This window comes from Salminus brasiliensis, chromosome 22, assembly GCF_030463535.1.
Source record: "Salminus brasiliensis chromosome 22, fSalBra1.hap2, whole genome shotgun sequence".
Taxonomy (NCBI): domain Eukaryota; kingdom Metazoa; phylum Chordata; class Actinopteri; order Characiformes; family Bryconidae; genus Salminus; species Salminus brasiliensis.
In genome coordinates, this window is record NC_132899.1 from 22,945,489 (window position 1) to 22,966,686 (window position 21,198).

General features: G+C 39.0%; 1 protein-coding gene across 1 annotated transcript; it reads right to left on the reverse strand.

The window, feature by feature from the left end:
• Nucleotides 1-2,420: 2,420 nt before the first annotated feature.
• minpp1b (multiple inositol-polyphosphate phosphatase 1b) lies at nt 2,421-10,635 on the reverse strand. The gene is made up of 5 exons (XM_072667189.1): nt 9,953-10,635; nt 8,136-8,330; nt 6,835-6,932; nt 6,519-6,649; nt 2,421-3,138 (listed from the first exon to the last, which is right to left on the reverse strand). The coding sequence occupies exons 1-5, from the start codon at nt 10,545-10,547 to the stop codon at nt 2,760-2,762; spliced, it is 1,398 nt and encodes a 465-aa protein (XP_072523290.1). The 5' UTR covers nt 10,548-10,635; the 3' UTR covers nt 2,421-2,759.
• Between the last annotated feature and the right edge of the window lie 10,563 nt (nt 10,636-21,198).

Sequence of the window (21,198 nt, forward strand, 5' to 3'; positions counted from 1 at the left end):
CTGTACAATTACAGACAAATGTAGTAGAAGATTCTGCAGTAAAAACATGAGAAGATGACCAAAAGCGCCTGTTTCAGGCCGGTTAAAGTAGATAAAAATAGTTGTTGTTTTTTTTTACAGGTTTTCTGTCCCATACTCCCATAATTCATCTGTCCAATCTTATCTCAGAGCTGATCTGGCCTTTTTATAGATACTTTCTAGCAAAGTCTGATCTGGCCTTTCTGTTCTTGAGTGTTACCAGAGGTTTGCATCTTGAAGTAAGCCCTCTAAATTTAAATTCATGAAGGCGTCTCTTGACTTCCTCGAGTGTTCTTGAACTGACTAGCTGAGGTGGCTCAGCGGTTAGAGCGCCGGGATATCGATAACAGGGTTGTGGGTTCGATTCCCGGGCTCGGCAAGCTGCCACTGTTGGGCCCTTGAGCAAGGCCCTTTACCCTCTCTGCTCCCCGGGCGCTGGAGTTGGCTGCCCACCGCTCTGGGTGTGTGTGTACTCACTGCCCCTAACACATGTGTGTGTGTGAGTGTGTGTTCACTACCAGATGGGTTAAATGCGGAGGACACATTTTGCTGTACAGTGTACAGTGACAAATACGTGCACCTTTACCTTTACCTGTTGTAAAGGGGATTTTTCTTACCAAGGTTTAAGTGTGTTTAACATGCAGTCCAAATGCACACGATAAGCTCAACATCACCAAAAAAGCCAGGAAGACCTGTTGCATGATGTTGCCCATTTATTCACATTACATAATTCATATTTAATGGCAATGAAAGAGTTAATAATGAATGAAGAGTATGAATAAACCAATAAATTCATGTTCTTGGTCCCCATAGTCTCTGAGTGAACAATTCTGAACCACTTAGTGGCACAGCTTGTAGATTACATTATTTCATAATTTGTCACCATTTATTGGAATGTTTACTGAAAATTTACCATTAAATATAATACCTTATTTTCAGAGGTGAACTTTTGACTTCTACTCCTTACATTTTTACACAATTATCTGTACTTTCTACTCCGCCTCGTTACTCCTATTTAATTTCCGTTTGTTTTCAACCTTTTTTGGCTTGTCATCATTAAAACAAACAAGCAAACTAATCCAGATAAATCACACCATCCAGAAAGTGTGAATTTCATGGTTGGATGAGAAGTATAAACATAAATCATTACCATTGGTTTGTAAGCGATCCATCGCAATGCATTCCTTTTCAATGTGCATATATGCAGCTGAAACAGGTAGCCTAGTGCATCCCAGAACATTTTAATAGAACATTATAGCCATTATGGCTTTTAGAAAAAATATTGGGAAGGTGGGGTAGTGCACTATAGGCCCCTGTGGCGCAGCCTAAGCTTTTGGCCTTTGTCCTTACATTACTTTTACTTATCTACTTAAAGTAGTTTTAAAACCAGTACTTTTACACTTTTACTTGAGTAAAAAGCTTAAGCTGATAATTCAAATTCTGTAGAAGTCTTTTTAAACCCTAGTATCTACACTCCTACCTGAGTAATGAATGTAAATACTTTTGACACATTTGCTTATTTTATGTTATAAGAAATTGCTTATATATGTTTGTTGCCTAAAAAGCAACAATGTGTGACAGTGGAAAGGACAGTTGAACCAATAGAAAGTAAGGTTTTACACAGCCAACAGTGCAGCTACTGTTACATTTGTTAAACTTTTCATTTTGAGTTAATGTTTTATCCAGAATTATTTTTATTTTTGTTTATTTGAGAAATCAAAATATAATATATAATAATAATATAATATTTACTGTGAGTATATGTGTATGTACTGTATATGTCTTCTGTGGTCTTCCAGGCTTTTTCAGTGTTGTTGAGCTCCCCGGTGTGTTCCTTCTTTTAAAAAATTAACCTAATTGTTAATTTTACCATACCTGACGTTTATGCTAACATCTCTTTGGACTGTATATTAAGAGTGCAGGCCACACCTGACAGTGAAAGTGTTTATCAGTTTATTTCTACAGAGTAGAACTGCAATATAACTTCGGTCATCCAGATCCATCAGCGTTGAAACTAAATGTGATGTTCCGTTCTGCTCATTTTAGGTCCTTGCTAAAATAAAATAAATTATACATGTTATAATGACCAAAGTGTAACTGAGAAATTTCATATACATGATCAGAAGTGAAGGTATTCTTTGAGAGCACAAGTTTATTAAATTGGAGTAGTTGCTACAGTTAGCAAAGCAGTTTTTTCTGAAATCTTCTAGAAAGAAAATATATTCAACTGTTTTTTCTTTTATTTTATGTTTGTTCAATAAGGAAAACCTGCTGTTAAGAGGATGTGGACACACTGGATGTTGTTTAATAAATTATTATAATAGGCTATTAAATGTGAAGCACATTCTGAGCAGGATAATGGATTTTTTTAAGATCAAAACAAAACACATTTGGGTTGTGGGAAAGATTTTTTTAATAAAAGAACACGTCACTTAACAAAAGTCCTTTGGGCTTTATAAAGGGGTCCCACAGTCACTTTGGCACCTTAAAATCAGAGTTCTTATTATATTTGGCAAATCAGTGAAAGTTTTCAATCACACTCCTTCAACCAAAGGAAAAAATAAATTAAAGAACAAAATCAACCACAAACCATATTTGGCTGGCCAATCACACGTGCGAGGTAAAAAAAGAGCTCTATTTAACCATTCAAAAAGTGGAAAGAATATAATAATCAGTGGCAAGCACACACCGAATCCTTCACCCACAGAGCTGCACCCACCCTCCCCATCTCCCCATTCAAGTCATAGTTCAGTTTTTTTGAAGGTCACTTTAGGCAGTTCACATTCCTTCTTGAAATCACAGCCATCAAGGAGATAAGAGTACTGATTCCTGACCGCTTCATACAGCAGAGCTGGGTGGTTTATGTTGGGAAAAGACATCGGCTTCTCGTTGAGGAAGAACTGCAGTCTGAAGCCATCGCTGCACTCATACAGGACAAACAGCAGGTTTGCTGCGTAAGGCACTATTCCACTGGTGCGGAACTTGCGGCCGTGCTGCAGTGAGAAGTTCTCTGCGGTCAGTGGGCTTTCATCCCTGAAGAAACCCATCAGAGACAGTAGAGGCAGCAGAGTCTCAGCATGGCCAACCTGGATGGTGACTGCCTTGGCCAATTCCCCGAATCTGACCAATTCGCAAGGACAAAAAATGAAGAGAGATTATTTTCATACACTTAAGGAGTTCCAGGGAGCCTTTAGCCCTCCCTGTGGCATGATGTTGACCATTCAATCATATGAAAGAGTTAATAATGAAGAGTAGGAACAATCTGATTAAATCATGTTCTTGATCCCCATTGTCTGGGTGGGCACAGTCTATCTTGTAGATTACAATTTTCATAATCTGTCACCATTTATTGAAAGGTTTACCATTAAATATAACAATACCTTATCTTATGTTATAAGAAATTGCTTATATAAGTTTGTTGCCTAGAAGCAACAATGTGTGACAGTGGAATGGACAGGTGAACTAACAGAAAGTGAAGTGTAACAGTGCAGCTGTTGTTACGTTTTTAAGTTAGAATCATTATTTTTGTTGATTTAAGAAATCTAAATAATATGATATTTACTGTGAGTATTAGTGTCCAGAAGCGCTTTCCACCCAGTACTGCCTTGTAGTACTTAACAGGCAGTGTATTTTACTAGTGTTGCCAGTTTTGTTAACAAATATTCTGATTTCTTGGCAATTACAAAATTACAAAATCTTTTTTCGGTATTAACCGTTATGTCAGTTGTCTTCAATTGACTGTTTGATGTGCAACAAACTGACACTTGTTCTATAATGCAAAATAGTATTTTTTATTTAAAATGTTAATGTATATAGAGAAGCTGTATAGTGTACTTAATTTTATAACATATTTACAGTATAGCTGTCAAGTTTTTTGTTTTGTTTTGTTTGGGCCCAAATTGGTAAGTTATCGAAACTCTAGATATTTAGGAAAATGTAAAAATGTTCTCTCTAGTCAGTTTGTTAGACATAACACACTTTTATATGTTCTCCTGCCCAAAAATTAAAGGACGTGCTAGCTAGCATTTAAACTGGTGATTAATCACAATTAATCAGATGTACTGATGTGAAAACCGCAATTAACCTTTTTAATTGATTGAAACTACTGGTAAACATACTCTTATTTCTACTGTCCAAAATGTTAACAGGGACCCTGCTAACATTTAAAAAAAAAAAAAAAAAAAAAACTTTTTAACATAAAAAAACATTTTATGAATGAACAAATTATTAATTAAAATTAAACAAACAAATAAATAAATAAAACAATGTTTGCAATAAAGAGTTAAAGAACATAACTGAAACCACTCTATAGGGAACCAAAAGTGGTTTGTCTGTGGTGCTCCAAAGAAATCTTAATTTATCACAAGATACCACACAACGTTGTTGAGTCATTGCGCTGTCATTCAGTGCTGTAAAGCACCAGAAAAACAAACTGCTTAAATCAGCCTTGTGTCAGCTAATCTGTGCCAGGCCACAGGTATAACGTTCCACGAGTTCTCTAACCTGCCTGACAGGTTGAAAAGGAGGCAAAGGTTACCACAGAGGCCTCACAATGTAAATAATAATATAAATGTTCCAATCCTGGCTGGTATACAACAAAGCCGGATTTGTGGATTAATGTGCTCATTTTAAGTTTGTTGTATTAAATTTTTAATTATAAAAAAATATTGTTTTCTTGAAGTTATTACTAAATATTTACAAATACAAATTTACAAATACAATTTACATTTTTGTAAAGCCTTTCTTGTTCGTCTTTTCCCCCAAAAAATTTAGGTCTAAAGCTCAGTTACAGATTTAAAGTTGGGCATAAAGGCAATTATTAGGATGTAATTAATGGAATTCAGAGTTCTTTAAAGTGTGAAATGCACTGTGCTAGAGAAACTTATTTTCACATTTCACCAGTTTTCACAGTTTTCATCTCACGCTAATTGTAGCCAATCTGCCAAAACATCTTTGGTGGCCAAATTTAGTTTCCTTACTTTACTAAAATAACTAAACTGTGTCAATCATCCAAAATATTCCAAAATTCTGTGTCCAAAAACCTCTCTTAACCTTGTCAAAACAACATATCTAGGTCTTCATTAACAGACTTGCACAGTCTTCTCACTGTTGGTTAGGGCACAGTATGTAAACTATAAACAACCACCAAAACATTCAGCAATGTGGTGAAGTTTTGTTCACAGTGTGGTAGTGCACAGGTTTGTGTGACCTTCATAAAGACCGGGATATGATATAACGCAAAGCAAGCTGATTTGTATAGCACCTTTCATACACTGTGCCAATTTAGTGATTTACAGAAACACAGAGAAATACAAAAGACATAAAGAACAAGAAGCATCAAAGCATCAAAAAACAAACTAATAGACTACTAAAACCACCTGTTTATCAATCTTTGGCATACCCAAGATAGCATAATTTTAAAACCACCAGGAGTTAATGCTTGGGATACCCATGCTAGCAAAATGTTACCCTCCAGGGGTTGAGACAGCTTTGGATAGCATGTCCTCAAGTCATTTTCAGCACCCTAAATGAGGAGCCTCTAAGCTGCTGATTAATTCTAGACATATTGATGCTAAGCAATATATATATATATATGTTGATGAAGCTTAGGATAACATTTAGATGTGTTTGAGTCATTTCCAGCATCCTATAAGTTACAAAGAGCAACAGAGTTACCGCTTTTACCTGTTGGAAAGCAGCTGTAACCAACCAATAGCTAGAGCTTAAACGTCATTTCCAGAACCCAGATTACGTTACGTTACGTAAGTTTTAGACACACATTTTGGAAATTATCTGGATGACTATTAAATTCTAGTAATTCTTAGTAATATTCTAGCTTTTGAATTTACGTTTAAAACTACGAAGCAACATCTGGACACCAAACTTGTTTTGGAAAATGTAATAATGTCAGAGACATTGTTTTACCATAGGGTTTTTTTTTTGTAATTACATGAAATGGTAACTAACATGCTTTAAGATGTGCTTCTAAAATGCAATTTCTAAAATACATTCATGGCAGGGGGTTCCGTGCAGGGTATCGTGAGGAATAATAGTCCCCAAAAAAAAAAACATGCCATCAACATGCCATGTAAAAACACATGTGCGTGTGTAGGTTCACTGGTGAATTAGTCCAATGTGAGACATGTTTGCACTGGCATGCTTCTTGTTTGAAGATCCACCCTAATGTGATTTTGATCACGTCATCACTGCTTTTGTTAATTCATAGTTTTAATTGACTTTTATTTATTTGAGGAAGACCAAGGATAAACCAAGCTTAAGTGTCCCACAGTGAGCAATAAAATGCATATATTTGCATTGTCGACATTATGACACCAGGTTCCTATCAAAAGTACAGTAAAAAAAAATATTAGGGCTTTACCTAGGGTTTCTAGGTTTCTTTACAGGGAACCATTTCACATCACTCTACTCTGAATGACTTACAACCACTGGGTTATGCAGACATTTTGGAAAAATGGTGGAATTCCCCTTTAAAGGCTTACCTGTAGTCATAGGAAGCCTGGTCAAGTCGTCTAAAGAGGTCATGAAAGAGAGAACAACTCGATTTGCGGTTGATGTCATGGCCATATCCCCTTTTCCAGTACTGCTTCAGATCGTTTTTATATTCAAGGACCTTTATTAAAAAAATAAAATAAAATAATAATAATAAAAAAGTGGATGGATGAATTTTAAATCTATTAGTTAATTAATCAAATCAATCAATCATCAAATAGTTTGAACACTACTACAGTTGTTCAGGTTCCTGCTATGTACGAACACTGCCAGTAACTTCAGGGATGGGCTGTAGAAAGTGCTTACTTCAGCATCTGATTCATCCAGCAGATTGCACCATGCAGAATTCTCAGATTTGATGGCAAACTCATACGAGCACAAGAAGAAAGCAGCTTCAACCAAATCTGTGACGAAGATAAAAAAAAAAACATTACTGTTAGAATTATCAGTATGCAACGATTCAGTATCCCTGCCCATACTGGAACTTACACACAATACTGGTATCAGCAATAAAGAGCATCGATACCATAAAGCTTACTGACACCCAACTTTTTTTATTTATTTTAATATATAGAACATTTTTGATTACTATTAAACAGACATTTCATGAAACTTTTAAATTACAGCACTTTTCCATGTGTTTTGTTTTGGTTCAGAAACCAAAAGTTGAGTTTATACAGCTTGATTAAAGGCCACACATTGAAGTTTAGTACCTGAATGTGAAATTACTGCATAAACACTTTCTTTCTAAACTGGCATTTTTTCCCACTGCTCTGAAATGTGACTTTTAAACACCAGTTAAATCTGTTTGTCTTTATTGATTTATTTGAAGAAGACCTAGGCTAAATAAAGCTCAAGTGTCCCACAGTGAGCTATTCACCCTAAATAAAATATATAATGCATATGTTTGCATTGTCGACATTGTGACCCCAGGTTTCTATCAAAAGCACCATAAAAAAAATAATAGGTCTGTACGTTTCTTTACAATGAACCGTTTCACATCACTCTGAGTGACTTTATTTACAACCATTGGATTTTGCTGACATTTTGAAAAAAATAGTGGAATTCCCCTTTAAAGACTTACCTGTAGTCAAGCTTTGGTGAAACTTAGCAAGCTTATGCTTCCCTACTTGCACATGTTTCAATTTTGTCACAGCTCTGAAACTTTTCAAATGTTCAGTTTCTCAACCAGTAAAAGCTGTTCTTTCAATCTTAGTATATCTTATTTGGGATAAAATATAAAAAGTACAACCTATAAAATATGGAACACTATAAATATCAGAATTTATAGGCATCAATCGAGAGTTGGTCAGAGTTGGTATCGGTATCTGTACTCTGTATCGGCAGCTACTTGAAAATCTGGTATCCGTATCGGAAAGGAAAAACTGGTATTGGAACATCCCTAGTTAGAATCATTATATATTATATGACAGTGTGACCACAGTATCTATGTCCATTCACAGTATGAGACAGAACCATTACACGTACAGTGCATCAACTGCTCAAAGACATATTTACTTCAATTTGTTTTTTCTGAATAAATAACAGGATCCAACTCCATTCAGTGCTATCAATTTGCCATCAAAAAGTAAACACGATGAAATAACCTGAGGTTATTTGGCTGTATGGAATCTGCAAGCGGCTGGCCATCCTCCTCCGGACTGCATCCATCTCCTTAGATGACTTGAAAATTTCGACCTCCTTCAAAGCTGTCTTGTTGTTCTCAACAGCTTCAACAAATCTCTTGCACTGATCGAAAAATCTCATCAGCGAATCATTGACAGAGTGTTTGAAATCCACGCCTGGAAAGATCAGAAAATGATAATCAGATGACAAACAGAGATAACCAGAATTTACTCAGTTAATTAGTTTCAGAGATAACCAGAATTTACTCAGTAAATCAGTTAAGTAGTTGGATTTAAAGGAGCGACGCTGAGATGAACAGCCTGGCTAGCCTGGCTACATTTACATTTACATTAATGGCATTTAGCTGACGCTCTTATCCAGAGTGACTTACAAGGTTATTCGTATTACAGAGGTGGCCCAATGTAGTGTTAGGACTTTTGCCCAAGGACTCTTATTGGTGTAGTCCAGCATAGTCACCCAGACCAGGCATCGAACCCCAGTCTCCCACATGGTGTAGTAACTCACTGGCAGGTAGTGGTGTTATCTGTTGCGCCACACCACCCACAGTTCTAGCTGGTGTAGCTGAATGACCAGCATTGCTCTTGACCAGAAGCAGAAAGCAGATTTATCAAGTTTCAAGGTTTAGCGCCAGGATGTGGTCTACCAGCAAGACCAACTAGGCCTAGCTAGTCAACCAGCGTGTTCAAACTACACTATGCTGGTCAAGAGTTTAACTGCTCAACCAGCTTAACCATCTTGCTTACCAGCAGGTTTTCATCTTGTTGACCAGCTTTTCAGCCACCTTGACCATCAAAGACCAACTGAAATTGAGGTTGTTCTGCAGTTCTGTACGTTACTTAGTACTGGAGGAGTTGTCGCTCTAGTAAGCAATGCAAAAAGCTACTTTACTACTAGACATACCAGTATGTGTTCTATGATTCGTGACAACAGTGGAACAGTGGTTTTATAGAGAGCCTCAAAGTTGCCACCAATCCGAAGCACGGTTTACCCAGTCAAAGAATCATTGCCTTCACGGAGAGCATTTTTTTAAAGAATGTACCTCTGCTGAGATGACAAATCCAAAGATAAGAACTTGGCCTACAGCTGCAATCTACATTTGGAAGTACTCCACCAAACATACGTACAAACATACGCAGACATTCCTTCTAATTAGTGAATTCTACTACTTTAGTCTGCACCCAATACCCCTCATGCCAACACATGCCATTGGGCATGGTGGCCTTAGGTTCAAGGGTGTAGAGTACCTAAGGCCACCATGCCCAACGGCAAGTGTCTACTAAAGTAGTAGAATTCACTAATTAGAAGGAATGTCTGCGTATGTTTGGACGTATGTTTGGTGGAGTACTTCCAAATGGAGATTGCAGCTGTTGGATCAATGGTAGTGACACTACATCGTCCATCAATACCCTTGGGATGAGTTAGAGTGGCGTTTGTGCTGCAGAACTAATCATTAAACCTCAATACAATGACCTTAGTATTACTCTAGTTGGATAAATGCATCAAATCCTCACAGCAATGTTCCTACATCTAGTAAAATGCTATTGTGCGTTTAGAGACATTATTGCAGCAAAGGTGGTACAAAGGAACGTTGGACGATCAGGTATCTACAAACGTCTAGGCATGAATTAAGCCTAGTCTTAGGCAAAATGATCAATCACCATTGGGAATTCATCCAGTCTAATCTTAAACCTAATCCAGGTGTGGGTCACTGGCCTCCACTGCAAAGGGAAACCTGCTGACCGTGTGTCTTAGAGAGTATGACATGGTATAGTGTAACCTTTCACATCCCAGTATTTGTGGAGTCCCTCCTGAAAAGCCTTGATGCTGTCCACACATCTGTGCTTGGAGCTGGTCATGAACTCCATGCGCTCTCCAAGAAGGTTCTCCTTTGAAATCAGGCTTGGAAACGACTTGGCCAACCGCACAGCCAAATGTCTGAGGTCGTTTTTGCCTTTCTTCACTAGTTTACCGTCCATCTCCTCTGTGTACCACATCCTCCACTTCCTTTGAATGTCCTCCAGCCACCAGTCAGCGCTTGTGGCCTCAGCCTTGACCAGGTCATACAGCCGGGCCATCTTTTTAATGTTTTTGGCTGTAGGAAAGCGAGTCCCGTGTCTGATCACGGCCACTAGGTGGACTGCGCGGCAGTCGGGGGACGGTGGTGCCATAAGAGACTTATTCACAAATAAAATATCATCTCTTAAAAGTGGGTTCACCTCCTCATATCTGCATTTGGTTCCAAAGTAGGGAGCGATTGCTGGTATCGTTGGCTTTGTGAACTTACAGTACGAAGCGCGGAACATGATCATACTTAAAGTGGCAATAACGAAAGGTCTGTTTCTAGAGAGAAATTGTAAAGTGCTTGATTTCATCTTTCTAAACTCTTTGGGTTCATAAATACACCAGTTGAATAGCTACATTCATTCACGCCGGTTAGCCCGCACTTCCTTGTTGCTGCTCAGCACTGTGAACCCTTGGTGGTCGTGCTCCAATACGCGCACTCGTGTCCTAACGAGAAGGCCTAGTTAACGCCGCTGCAAGAAAAGAAAAGACTGCTTTGGGAAATGCTACATTTACGTTATAAAAAAAAGAAAAAACACTATTTAAGCGTTCAAATTAAAACGCTAGTACGTATATTGACGATAGTTCGGCCAGGGTTACATATTACCAATCACACTTGTTTAGAAGTGCACTAGCCGAATAATAGTGCACTAAGTGTTATATAGTGTCTATATGTGTGGTGGAAGGTCCAAAGTAGAAGGTAGAAAAATAATATTTCCATTTCTATTCCATATTCCATAAATAGTTTTCTCGATTTAATAAATCGTTCCCTTGGTTTTAAGTTTTACGTTTTTTTATTTGAGGAGATATTAAATTAAATTGAGGGAAATATGTAATAAACAGTGCTAACGTTTTAATTCGCTAAATATTATTTTATCTTGATACTTTCCTGAGTGTAGCTGTTATTTTATGAGTAGTGCACTACATAGGGAGTAGGGAGTTATTTGAGATTCGACCGCAGTGACCCTCAGGGCAGAGTGAAAGGTAAACTTTCCGGGTCAGCGTTAATTTCCCCAGACGGGTCAATTTACTCTTTATTCCCTCGTAATTATTTAATAAATACATGCGCGCAATATGGTTTAATTTGGTCTACCTTTCGTAATAAACGTGAATGTTTCGTAATAAAGCTGAATGTGCAAAATGTAAATACGAGGCAAGCGAACGTGGCATCCGTGTTAAACCATCATGTCCAGCAGATGGCAGTGATGACAGGCCTAGACTGGCCTAATTGCCAAAAGAGTGTAAACTTCATATTTTTCACTTTCACCCATTTAAAAGATCGTTTTTTCTACTTACGTTTTAATATTAAACGTATTTTACTAAGTTAATCATGTGAAACAGTGGTGGGCAGTGATGGCTCAGTGGTAAGTGCTCCAGGCTATCGATGACAGGGTTGTGGGTTTGATACCTGGGGCTCAGCAAGCTGCCACTGTTGGGCCCTTAAGCAAAGCCCTTCACCAAGCAATAGCTGCCCACCGCTCTGGGCACGTGTGCTCACTGTCCACTGTGTGTGTTTTACTGGTGTGTATGTGTGTGTTCACTGCACGGGTGGGATCAATGCGGAAGCCCGAAGCCCGAAGTCTTGGTGTAATGATGGATGATCAGTTATCGTTCTCAAGTCATATTGCAAACGTAACTCGGTCCTGCAGATTCCTCCTGTACAACATCCGGAGAATTCGACCCTTCCTCTCCAGAGAGGCCACCCAGGTGCTTGTTCAGTCTCTCGTCACTTCCAGACTTGACTACTGCAACTCTCTTCTGGCTGGTCTCCCTCTGCGCACCATCAGGCCCCTGCAACTCATCCAGAATGCAGCGGCACGGGTCGTCTTCAATGTCCCTAAATTCAGCCATGTCACTCCGCTGCTGCGTTCTCTCCACTGGCTTCCTGTAGCTGCTTCCCGCATCAGATTCAAAACCCTGACGCTGGCCTACAAAGCTAAGAACAGACCAGCTCCTCCGTATCTGATGGCAATGGTCAAAAGCTGATCTGCACCAAGAGCCCTTCGAGCTTCAAGTACGGCTCGGCTCGAACCGCCATCCCTCAAAATCCACGGAAGACAAGCGTCCAGGCTTTTTTCTGTCCTGCACCAAAGTGGTGGAACGAGCTTCCCCTGGGTGTCCGAACGGCCGAGTCACTCGCTGTCTTCAAACGCAGACTGAAGACCCACCTCTTCAGAGAATACTTGGACGATTAGTTCTATTGTCGCCTTATTGTATTGTGTTTAATAATGTCTAAGCTTAGAGGTATCTTTTGAATTATTAGTCTATTCTAACTAGCGAAGGTTTTCTTGGGTAAATAGCAAAGCACTTTGTAAGTCGCTCTGGATAAGAGCGTCTGCTAAATGCCGTAAATGTAAATGTAAATGTAAGCCAAATTCCATCTTTGCCCGTCACAAATGGTCAATGTGGTTGTTTAATGTTAATGTGAACTGTACAGAAATTGACAGTGATATGAACCAGGGCTCTATCATACTTTTATTTACTGTCCAAAATGACCCGTGAAGCTCCTCTGAGTTTATATGTAATGTTGATGATGCTGGTGGTAAATTTGTATGTAAATGTATGTAGTATTTGGGTACTATTTTGTGTTACGACACCCTGCTTGTACAGTTGAGGCCAAGGTCCCCATATGCCTGAGCCTTTAGCAATAAGAATTGGATCTATCTATCTGTGAATGATCAGTGCTATGTATGGAAAGAAAGAGTGAGGCTTTTAATCTAAAGAAAAACATCCCTCTGTGAAGCATGGGGGTGGAAGCATCATGTCTGCTGGAAAAAGGCCTGGTACACTTCAGAAAGTAGAAGTTGTCATTCTGAAATACTGAAGCAGCAGCTAAGGTCATCAGCCAGAAAGCTGATACTTGGTTACGAATGGGTCTTTTAGTAGGACGGGGTTCTTAGCATTCCTCTAAAGTGAGGAATGAGTGACAAAATAAGGCATAAGGACAACAAGGTGAATGTATTGGCGTTGCAGTCGCAAAGTCCTGACCTGAATCCCATAGCTGATTTGTGGGCTGACCTGAAAAAAACATGTTCAAGCAAAGAAGCCAACCAACTAATTAAATGACATCAGTTCTGACTGGTGGCATGGGCTACAGTTCCAGAGAAGAAGAGCGAGAAGCTTGTGCAAGGCTACCCTAAGCATTAGGCCACCATCCAGGCACCCCACAGGCTAGCAAAGTGTATGTAAACTCTCGACAGAAACATCTGAAGTAACTTTCTCAATACTAAAAACATAATAAATAAATACAGTACAGTAATCAATACATAATCATAATGCATGAGACTCTGGCAGCACAGGGCAGCACCTTTAGCAACAGGCTGCTTCACCCCAAGCGTGTGAAGGATCAGTATCGGAGGTCCTTCCTTCCTGCTGCCGTCAGACTCTACAACCAGCACTGCTCCCAGCGGACCACGTACACACACACACACACACACACACTTCAACTCTACACACTTACTGGAAATAGAGCTCCTTCAGTTTGACATCACACTGTGCATAACCCCCATGTGCAATTTAGGGTCAAAGTGCAATTATCTGTAAATAATCTGTAATTTATTGTTTACATTTTATTATTGTATTATTATTGTTGTATTTATACTGCTAATTTATCTATTTTTTGTAACTGAGTGTCTTGCTTATCTTAAGCACACTGATATCACACAGATAAATAATATTTACACTGAATGTGTCATAAAAATGTAAGGAATATATATTTTTAAAAATTTATATTTTCTGAATTGACACTGATAATAATAAAGTTCAGATGATGAACATTCTTTTTTTTATATGCCTATCAAATGTAAAAAGGCCATATTGTGAGAATAAATAAATAAATAAATAAATAGATAAATAAATAAATAAATATAAACTTCCAGAAATGTTGACAGATTAAACTAAAATTGTTCTAAGATCTAAAATCCTACGTTCAGAATGTTTATAACCCAAATTGTCCTCAACTGTCTGTCCTGCCCAAAGCATATGGAAATATGTCATATATCAGTAACCCCTTAACACTACACAGTAAAGTGCATTACTCACTAACTACAGGGACATCTGTACAAACTGGTGGGGCTATACGTTGGTAATAGATGTTTGTTATAACACTTTCGGCCCGCCGGTGCTCCATAGGCATTTTAAGGGGTTAAACAACCCCTTAAATGGAAAAAATGGGAAGTTTCAATTTTAAGCATTGTATTATACAGAACGTATTATACATAAACTTAATTTTCCAGTGTACCATCCTTTTAATGACAACCTCTACAACCCAGAGAAACATTCAATTGCCTCTTCAGAATCAAATTAACCACATTTTCTTTGGTCCTACTACAAACATTGTTAAAGACATATTAAGTTTGTGAAGTTTTAGGAAAACATTATGAAAATAGCTCCAGTGTTCAAAAATTTGACACTAAGCATGTCATGGCTGATTGAATATATGAGGGAAATTCACTGTTCTGGTGACCCATTTCTTTAAACAGTATGGGATTGGTAAACATTTTTGGGGCAAAAAACACTTTGGCATTGCAGTGTGGATGCAGTGGTGAAGAGGAGATTTTAGAGAAGAATCTGCTCAGATTTATCATCATCTTCACACAATGCTATGACAGATATGCATCCTGCATGAGATGTGTTGTTGACACACCCACAGCTGCCAGGTTTAGATTTGCAAGCCGGAAATGAGGAAGAGCAGCAGAAGAAGGAAAACTCTACGGGTCACTGGCGTGTCATGGTTTGATAAGCCACCTGCATGCAGGCCTGAGTCCTCAAATCAGGCTCCCACTGATTTGCATTTCTGTTGGCTCGACGGTTAGAGAGGGGTCTGTATGGAAATGTGAAAGGGACAATGGTCAGTGTGTGAGAGATCATTTAGAGCTCCTTTACCTCCTGTCTCTATACGTCAGCTGGTGAATCATAGATGTCACTGCTTAGCTGGTAGGTTAACGTCCTCTCTACTGGCTCTCGCTACTTAGACTGAGGCCTAGTGTCTTTTCTACTGGCTCTCACTGCTTAGTCGGTAGGCTAAAATCCTTGCCACTGGTTCTCAGGACTTAGATGGGAGACCAGCGTCTTTTCTGTTGGATTTCACTGCCTAGGTGGTAGGCTAACGTCCTCTCTACTGGTTGTCAGACTTAGACGGGAGATTAGTGGCTTTTCTATTGGATTTCACTGCTTAGGTAAAAGGCTACTCTCTACTGGTTCTCGCTACTCAGACAGAAGGCTAATGTCTTTTCAGCTGGCTTTCACTGCTTGGTCGATAGGCTAACGTCCACTCTACTGTCTCTTACTACGTAGACGGGAGATTAGCATCCTCTCTACTGGCTGTCCCTGCTTAGTTGGTGGGCTAACGTCTACTCTACTGGTTCTCGGGACATAAGACGGACAGGCGTCTTTTCTATTGGGTTTCACTGCTTTGTCGGTAGGCTAACATCCTCGCCACCAGTTCTCAGAACTTAGACAGGAGACTAGTGTCTTTTCTACTGGCTTTCACTGCTTAGACCGTAAGCTAATGTCCCCTATACTGGTTCTTAGAACTTAGACGGGAGACTAGCGTCTTTTCTATTGGCTTTCATTGCTTAGACCGTAAGCTAATGTCCCCTATACTGGTTCTTAGAACTTAGACGGGAGACTAGTGTCTTTTCTACTGGCTTTCACTGCTTAGACCGTAAGCTAATGTCCCCTATACTGGTTCTTAGAACTTAGACGAGAGACTAGTGTCTTTTCTATTGGCTTTCACTGCTTAGACCGTAAGCTAATGTCCCCTGTACTGGTTCCACTGTCTTAATAAGGGGAACGGCATCTCTGTTATTGCCACTCCAGGCTGGAACATTGTTAAGGGCCTCATTTTCTTAGAAACTCCAGCTTTTGGAAATTCTTTCACTCATTTTCCTCTATCATTCATCTTCTCTATGCAAGTGGAGTATCTTCTGTCTCCTGAAATATCTCTTGAGGTAATGAGGGTGGTCTTTGCACTGTATCTGTAACAAAACCGTTTATTTTGTTGTTGGTAAAAACATTGCTTCTACAGTGTATGCCGTTCTGAAGTGATTATTTCTGGAATTGTATGGAAGCAGTACTTTGGGGGAATAGGGGAATTCTGTCTGTAATAACAGGAGTTTATATAGCAGTGACTCGCGGAGCCAGATGGAGTGAGCCGTGTCTTCCATTTACAGACTGTTATGGATGGCTGTGGTTATTTTAATGGACGGTTATGTCTGAGAGTAGTGTCATCGTTTTCTTAGCACTGACTACTTCACTCCGTTTCTCGCTATTTGATGTCACCTGGAACTCTAATAACAGCTGGAGTAGAGAGCGGTTAATAAGAAGGAACGGAGCTGTTCTTTAGGCTGGATTTGTGTTAATGATACATCCTACTACCCACTGAGAGCGCTAAGAACGAAAGGCCGGATTGGTCATTTGTTCTGATTTTCACTTAAATGATTCAGCTGCACACTACAGACATCCTCTGGGACCACCGGCAGAGCTTTTCTCGCAGTGATGAAATATAATAGACTGGTAACTAAAATCCTCAGAGGTTTCTCCAGGGTACAACTAATGGCTTTCTTCTTACACCTGTAATGATAATCACCCTCCATCTTCCTCCCCCAGAGTCATTCTATTTCATTTTCCATCTCACATTTACATTAACATTACTGCTACACTTTTACACTGCAATCATCAGGTCTTATTATATCCCAAGTTTCATTACAGAAAAGTAAGCAAGATGCTTCAAGTGCTGAGCATTTAACTGAGCATTTAGGCCGGTGTTATTCTGTTGAATTTTACACTTTGAATTTCTGACTGTGGCACATTATACCCTTTAGATGATTACAAAGTCCTTTCTTTTGTCAGGGCTGAGAACTTTAAATTAATATGAATTTTGATGCAGATTACTGATTAACTGTTAAAAATGTGCAATATGTAGCCAAATCCAAAAGGAATGACTATATTAACCCCTTAAAAAGCCCATGGACCACCGGCGGGCTGAAAGTGTTATTACCAAAGAATAGCCCCACCAGTTCGTTCAGAAGTGCTTGTAGTTACTGAGTAATACATTTATTAGTGTATAATAAGCTGTTCTGCATTAAAAGGGTTAATATAAAAACCATCTATTATAAGTAAACAATTAAATTACTTATATTAAGTAATTAAATTATTATTATTTTACAATTTCCGTATTTATGTTAATTTCCTATTATTATTTTGTGTATGTTTGTGTTCTATAGAATCAGAGAGAATGTGGGAGCATAAGCAGGTGATATCTCAACCAGTCATCAGTCTTACATTTAGTGAAATCCGAGTGGAGCAATGTCTAAAAATATTTCAAATATAAGTATATTTGTATGGTGCATACTGTAATAACTATAATTTACATCACTTCCACTAAAAAGGCTTTTGCCGAAATCTCTACACAAGGGGGCTTTTAGCTAGCCAGCAGGTCTTATGTCTGTCACTAAACGAAAGGAAACTGGCTCCTTCAGTGAAGGTAGGAGTCACTGTAAACATACATCATGTCTTACGAGCTTCACAAGCTTCACATATCTGTAATCAAGCCATAAGTAATATTATTATAGTCAGTGTGGGGAAGTGATTTTACACATAATTTTGTAAGGGGTGCATTATTGAAACAGTCTGGGTAGCAAAATGCTGTTCAGTATTTGAAGTTGATATTTGAGGGATGAATAGTATGAGCACAAAATGCACAGATTTCTTTAACAAGCCTGTTTACCACCCTGTTATTTTGCCTCAGAATAAAACCCCATTTTCTTCAATGGAGGGTTAATGGGGAGAAAAAACTGTGACAGGCTACTTCACTGGTAAAAGCTCACAGAGCTCACACAGCAGAGCATAGTCCTAAACACTGTAAAAAAAAAAATCCTGATAATACAGATAGCAGATAGTGTTGCTGTCCTTATGTTGTGTCACGATTTGGTGTATTGTAGTTGGTTGTAGTTGGTTAGCTTACCCAGTTTGGCTGTCTCGTGTCTTATTGTTAAAAAAAGATCTCCCTGATTTCCGCTTGATATATGACAACAGCAGGCCTAGTTCATGTATCAACCTATATTCCCTTAACAAGCAAGAGTCTGAAGGTGTTGTGCTGCTCCTCACTATCTGCATTTTACAGCTTAGCTTCTCCAGCTTTGACTAAGGCTTTCTCTAGAGGGCTGGATGTATGTAAATGCTGGGGGTGTAAATAGTAACATGCTAAGACTGTAACAGTAACAGTCTTGGGGTTTTGGAATTGGCCCACTTTTCAGCTCTGTTTTGGTTCTGCTGGATTTCCTTTTTAATGGAGAGACGGCCGTGTTTCACGGTATGTCACTTCCACGTACTGAACTTATTATTATTCATCTATAAATACAGTTTGAAAATACAGTTTGTCTTTAATGTATCCTAATTATGTTACACTGTTGCACCTATTTATTATCTTGGGGGCCAAAACATGTAAGCAACCAAACACTACTAGAAAAACAAACCCATACCTGCCCTCTAATCCAGAACCACTTAAAACTGCACTGTTGCATGTTAAAGTGACATTAAATATTATATTAAATTATATAAAAAAGGGAATTAAATAACACGATATTGCAACATGAGACGCTTGTGAAACTATAATGTCCATTCTCTACAGACACATGCACAACCTGCTGACCGCTTAACCCTGATCCTTTCACTGGGAGAAGGAAATCCAGACTGTGTGTATGTCTGAATCTGGTTGTGCTGCTAGATGAATGGCTGTGTTTCAGCATTTATGGCTGGTATATTAAAGGATCTGACAGATTTTCATAACGTTAATTGGTAAGACATTAGCTTTCATTATTTGTTAGCCACATTAGCTTTTCTAGCTCCTGTGCAAAATCACAGAAGGTGTGAGTCTTGAGCATTTCACCAAACTATTAGATCAAATTGAAGCTGTCTTGATTTCTTTATAGCTGCTCTGTCCAAGCAGGCAGACGTCCAGACAATGAACTGAGAAAGTGACTTTCTTTCTTGCTGCTTTTTTTGGGGTAAAAAAGGGAAATGTTGTCAGAGCAGGCTCTTCCTGAGCTGTAGCGGACGTGTCCTCTGTTCCTCATGCAGGATGTCATTCCCACCCTGCTGTAGCCATTTTCTTCAGCACATCACACACGGGTAGCAATGACTCTGTGCTCTGCACTTCCTCTCTGTGGCCATGACCTGGGGTAATCAGTATGCTCATGATGGTGCTCTCAGGGTGTAAAGCTATTAGTGGAATGAACTCTACTGCACTTATAGGACAGATATAGAGATAGCTAAATTGTACGGTTATACAGTGGTACAATTAAACTAGAATTGCAATGGCTTTAATATTTAACATGTGGTCAAAATGTTATATACGCTCATCATGGACATGAATTTCTTGGCAGTATTGGCCTGTCAGTGATTTCATTGAGCTGTTACTTTTCTGAGGCAGAAGGTGTTAAATAAAGATGGGAGGGGGTTCTGTTATACATACATGGTCAAAAATATACACACACCTACTTAGATTATTAATTCAGTGGTGCTGAAAATTTCCACCAGTCCTTTAGCTTGCCAAGGCCAAGGCCTTTTAACTTCCTGTTAGTGATCATGATTGGTTACATCTGCTTTTCTGGGCCACATAAATAGGGGTTTGTTTGACAGCACTTATTGGACCGACCAACACATGCACAGCACAGCACAATGGGAACATCCAACTAATTCATTGCAGACCTCAGAACGATAATAATAGGTTAACACAACTGAGCAATGTATTTTGGAGCCATTAATAAATGATTGTATGCAAGTTACTGGGTTTAGACGCTTTGTCAAAGTCTGGAAGAAGAGCCAAACTGTCAGCCTCAACTCAGAAAAAATGGTTCAGATGGTCAGGAACAACCCAAGAGCCACTAAAGCACAGGCCTGCCGTGAACTGGAAACTGCTGAAACACCAGTGTCACTGTCAAGAAAGTTTTACATCACCATGAACTGAGAGGCTGCCATCCAAGAAGGAAGACCTTGCTTCAAAATAGACACCAAGGAACGTTTTAGCATCAAATGAGACAAAGATGTTTGGAGGAGTACAGGTAAGACATTTGACTCCAAGAACAATGTACCAACTGTTAAGCATGGTGATGGAAGTAGCATACTCTGGGGCTCTGGGCTTTGCCAGTGAAACTGGTACAAAGTGGATGGAAAAATGAAGGTGGACTACTTCAGCATTCTCCAGCATAACTTCAACCTTGAAACTTAAACACAATTGAATGTTCCAACAGGACAATGACCCCCAACATATATTAAAGGGGCTTGTGAAATGGATAAAGCTTTTAGAATGGCCGACCTAAAGTGCTGAGTGCTACTAAAAAACACACTAAAAATGTGGGCTGTGTGTTTTAAAGCCAAGTCCAACCAACAAATTTAATTGAAATCTGTGTTCAAATATCCAACCAGAATTCTGCCAGAGGCTTGTAGAAGGCTTCAAGTGTCATGTCAAGCTGCAAGGTATGTTTGAAACCTGGGTTCTTCACCTTCTTCTCTATGATAGAAACCCTGTATATGGATCTCCAAAGAACCAAAAAAGCCTTCCACTACTGTTACAAGTCGGAGAACCTCTTTTAAACCTACAGCAATTATTATTGTGTTTTTCTAGAACAACATTTTCTAAAATTTAGATGATGTATTCATTTATTTGTAATATAGATCTGATCAAAGCCATATGATGTCATGCTATTAGATAATGCCAGACTCATTTCCTCTTCTCCATATGCAGGAGTGTGTTTCCGACCTAGACTGCTGGTGTTGAATGGGTGGAAATGTTCTAAAGGTGTGGCTTATGAGGGGCCACTTCCCATTATTGTGGCGTAATTCCTAGAATGTCCAGGACAGTTGCTCTCTCTTTCTCTGCTGAGGAGAGCGGAGTTAATGACATGTAGAACGAATCTGATACTTTTTAATCTTTCTCTCTCTCTCTTAATCAATTTTTAC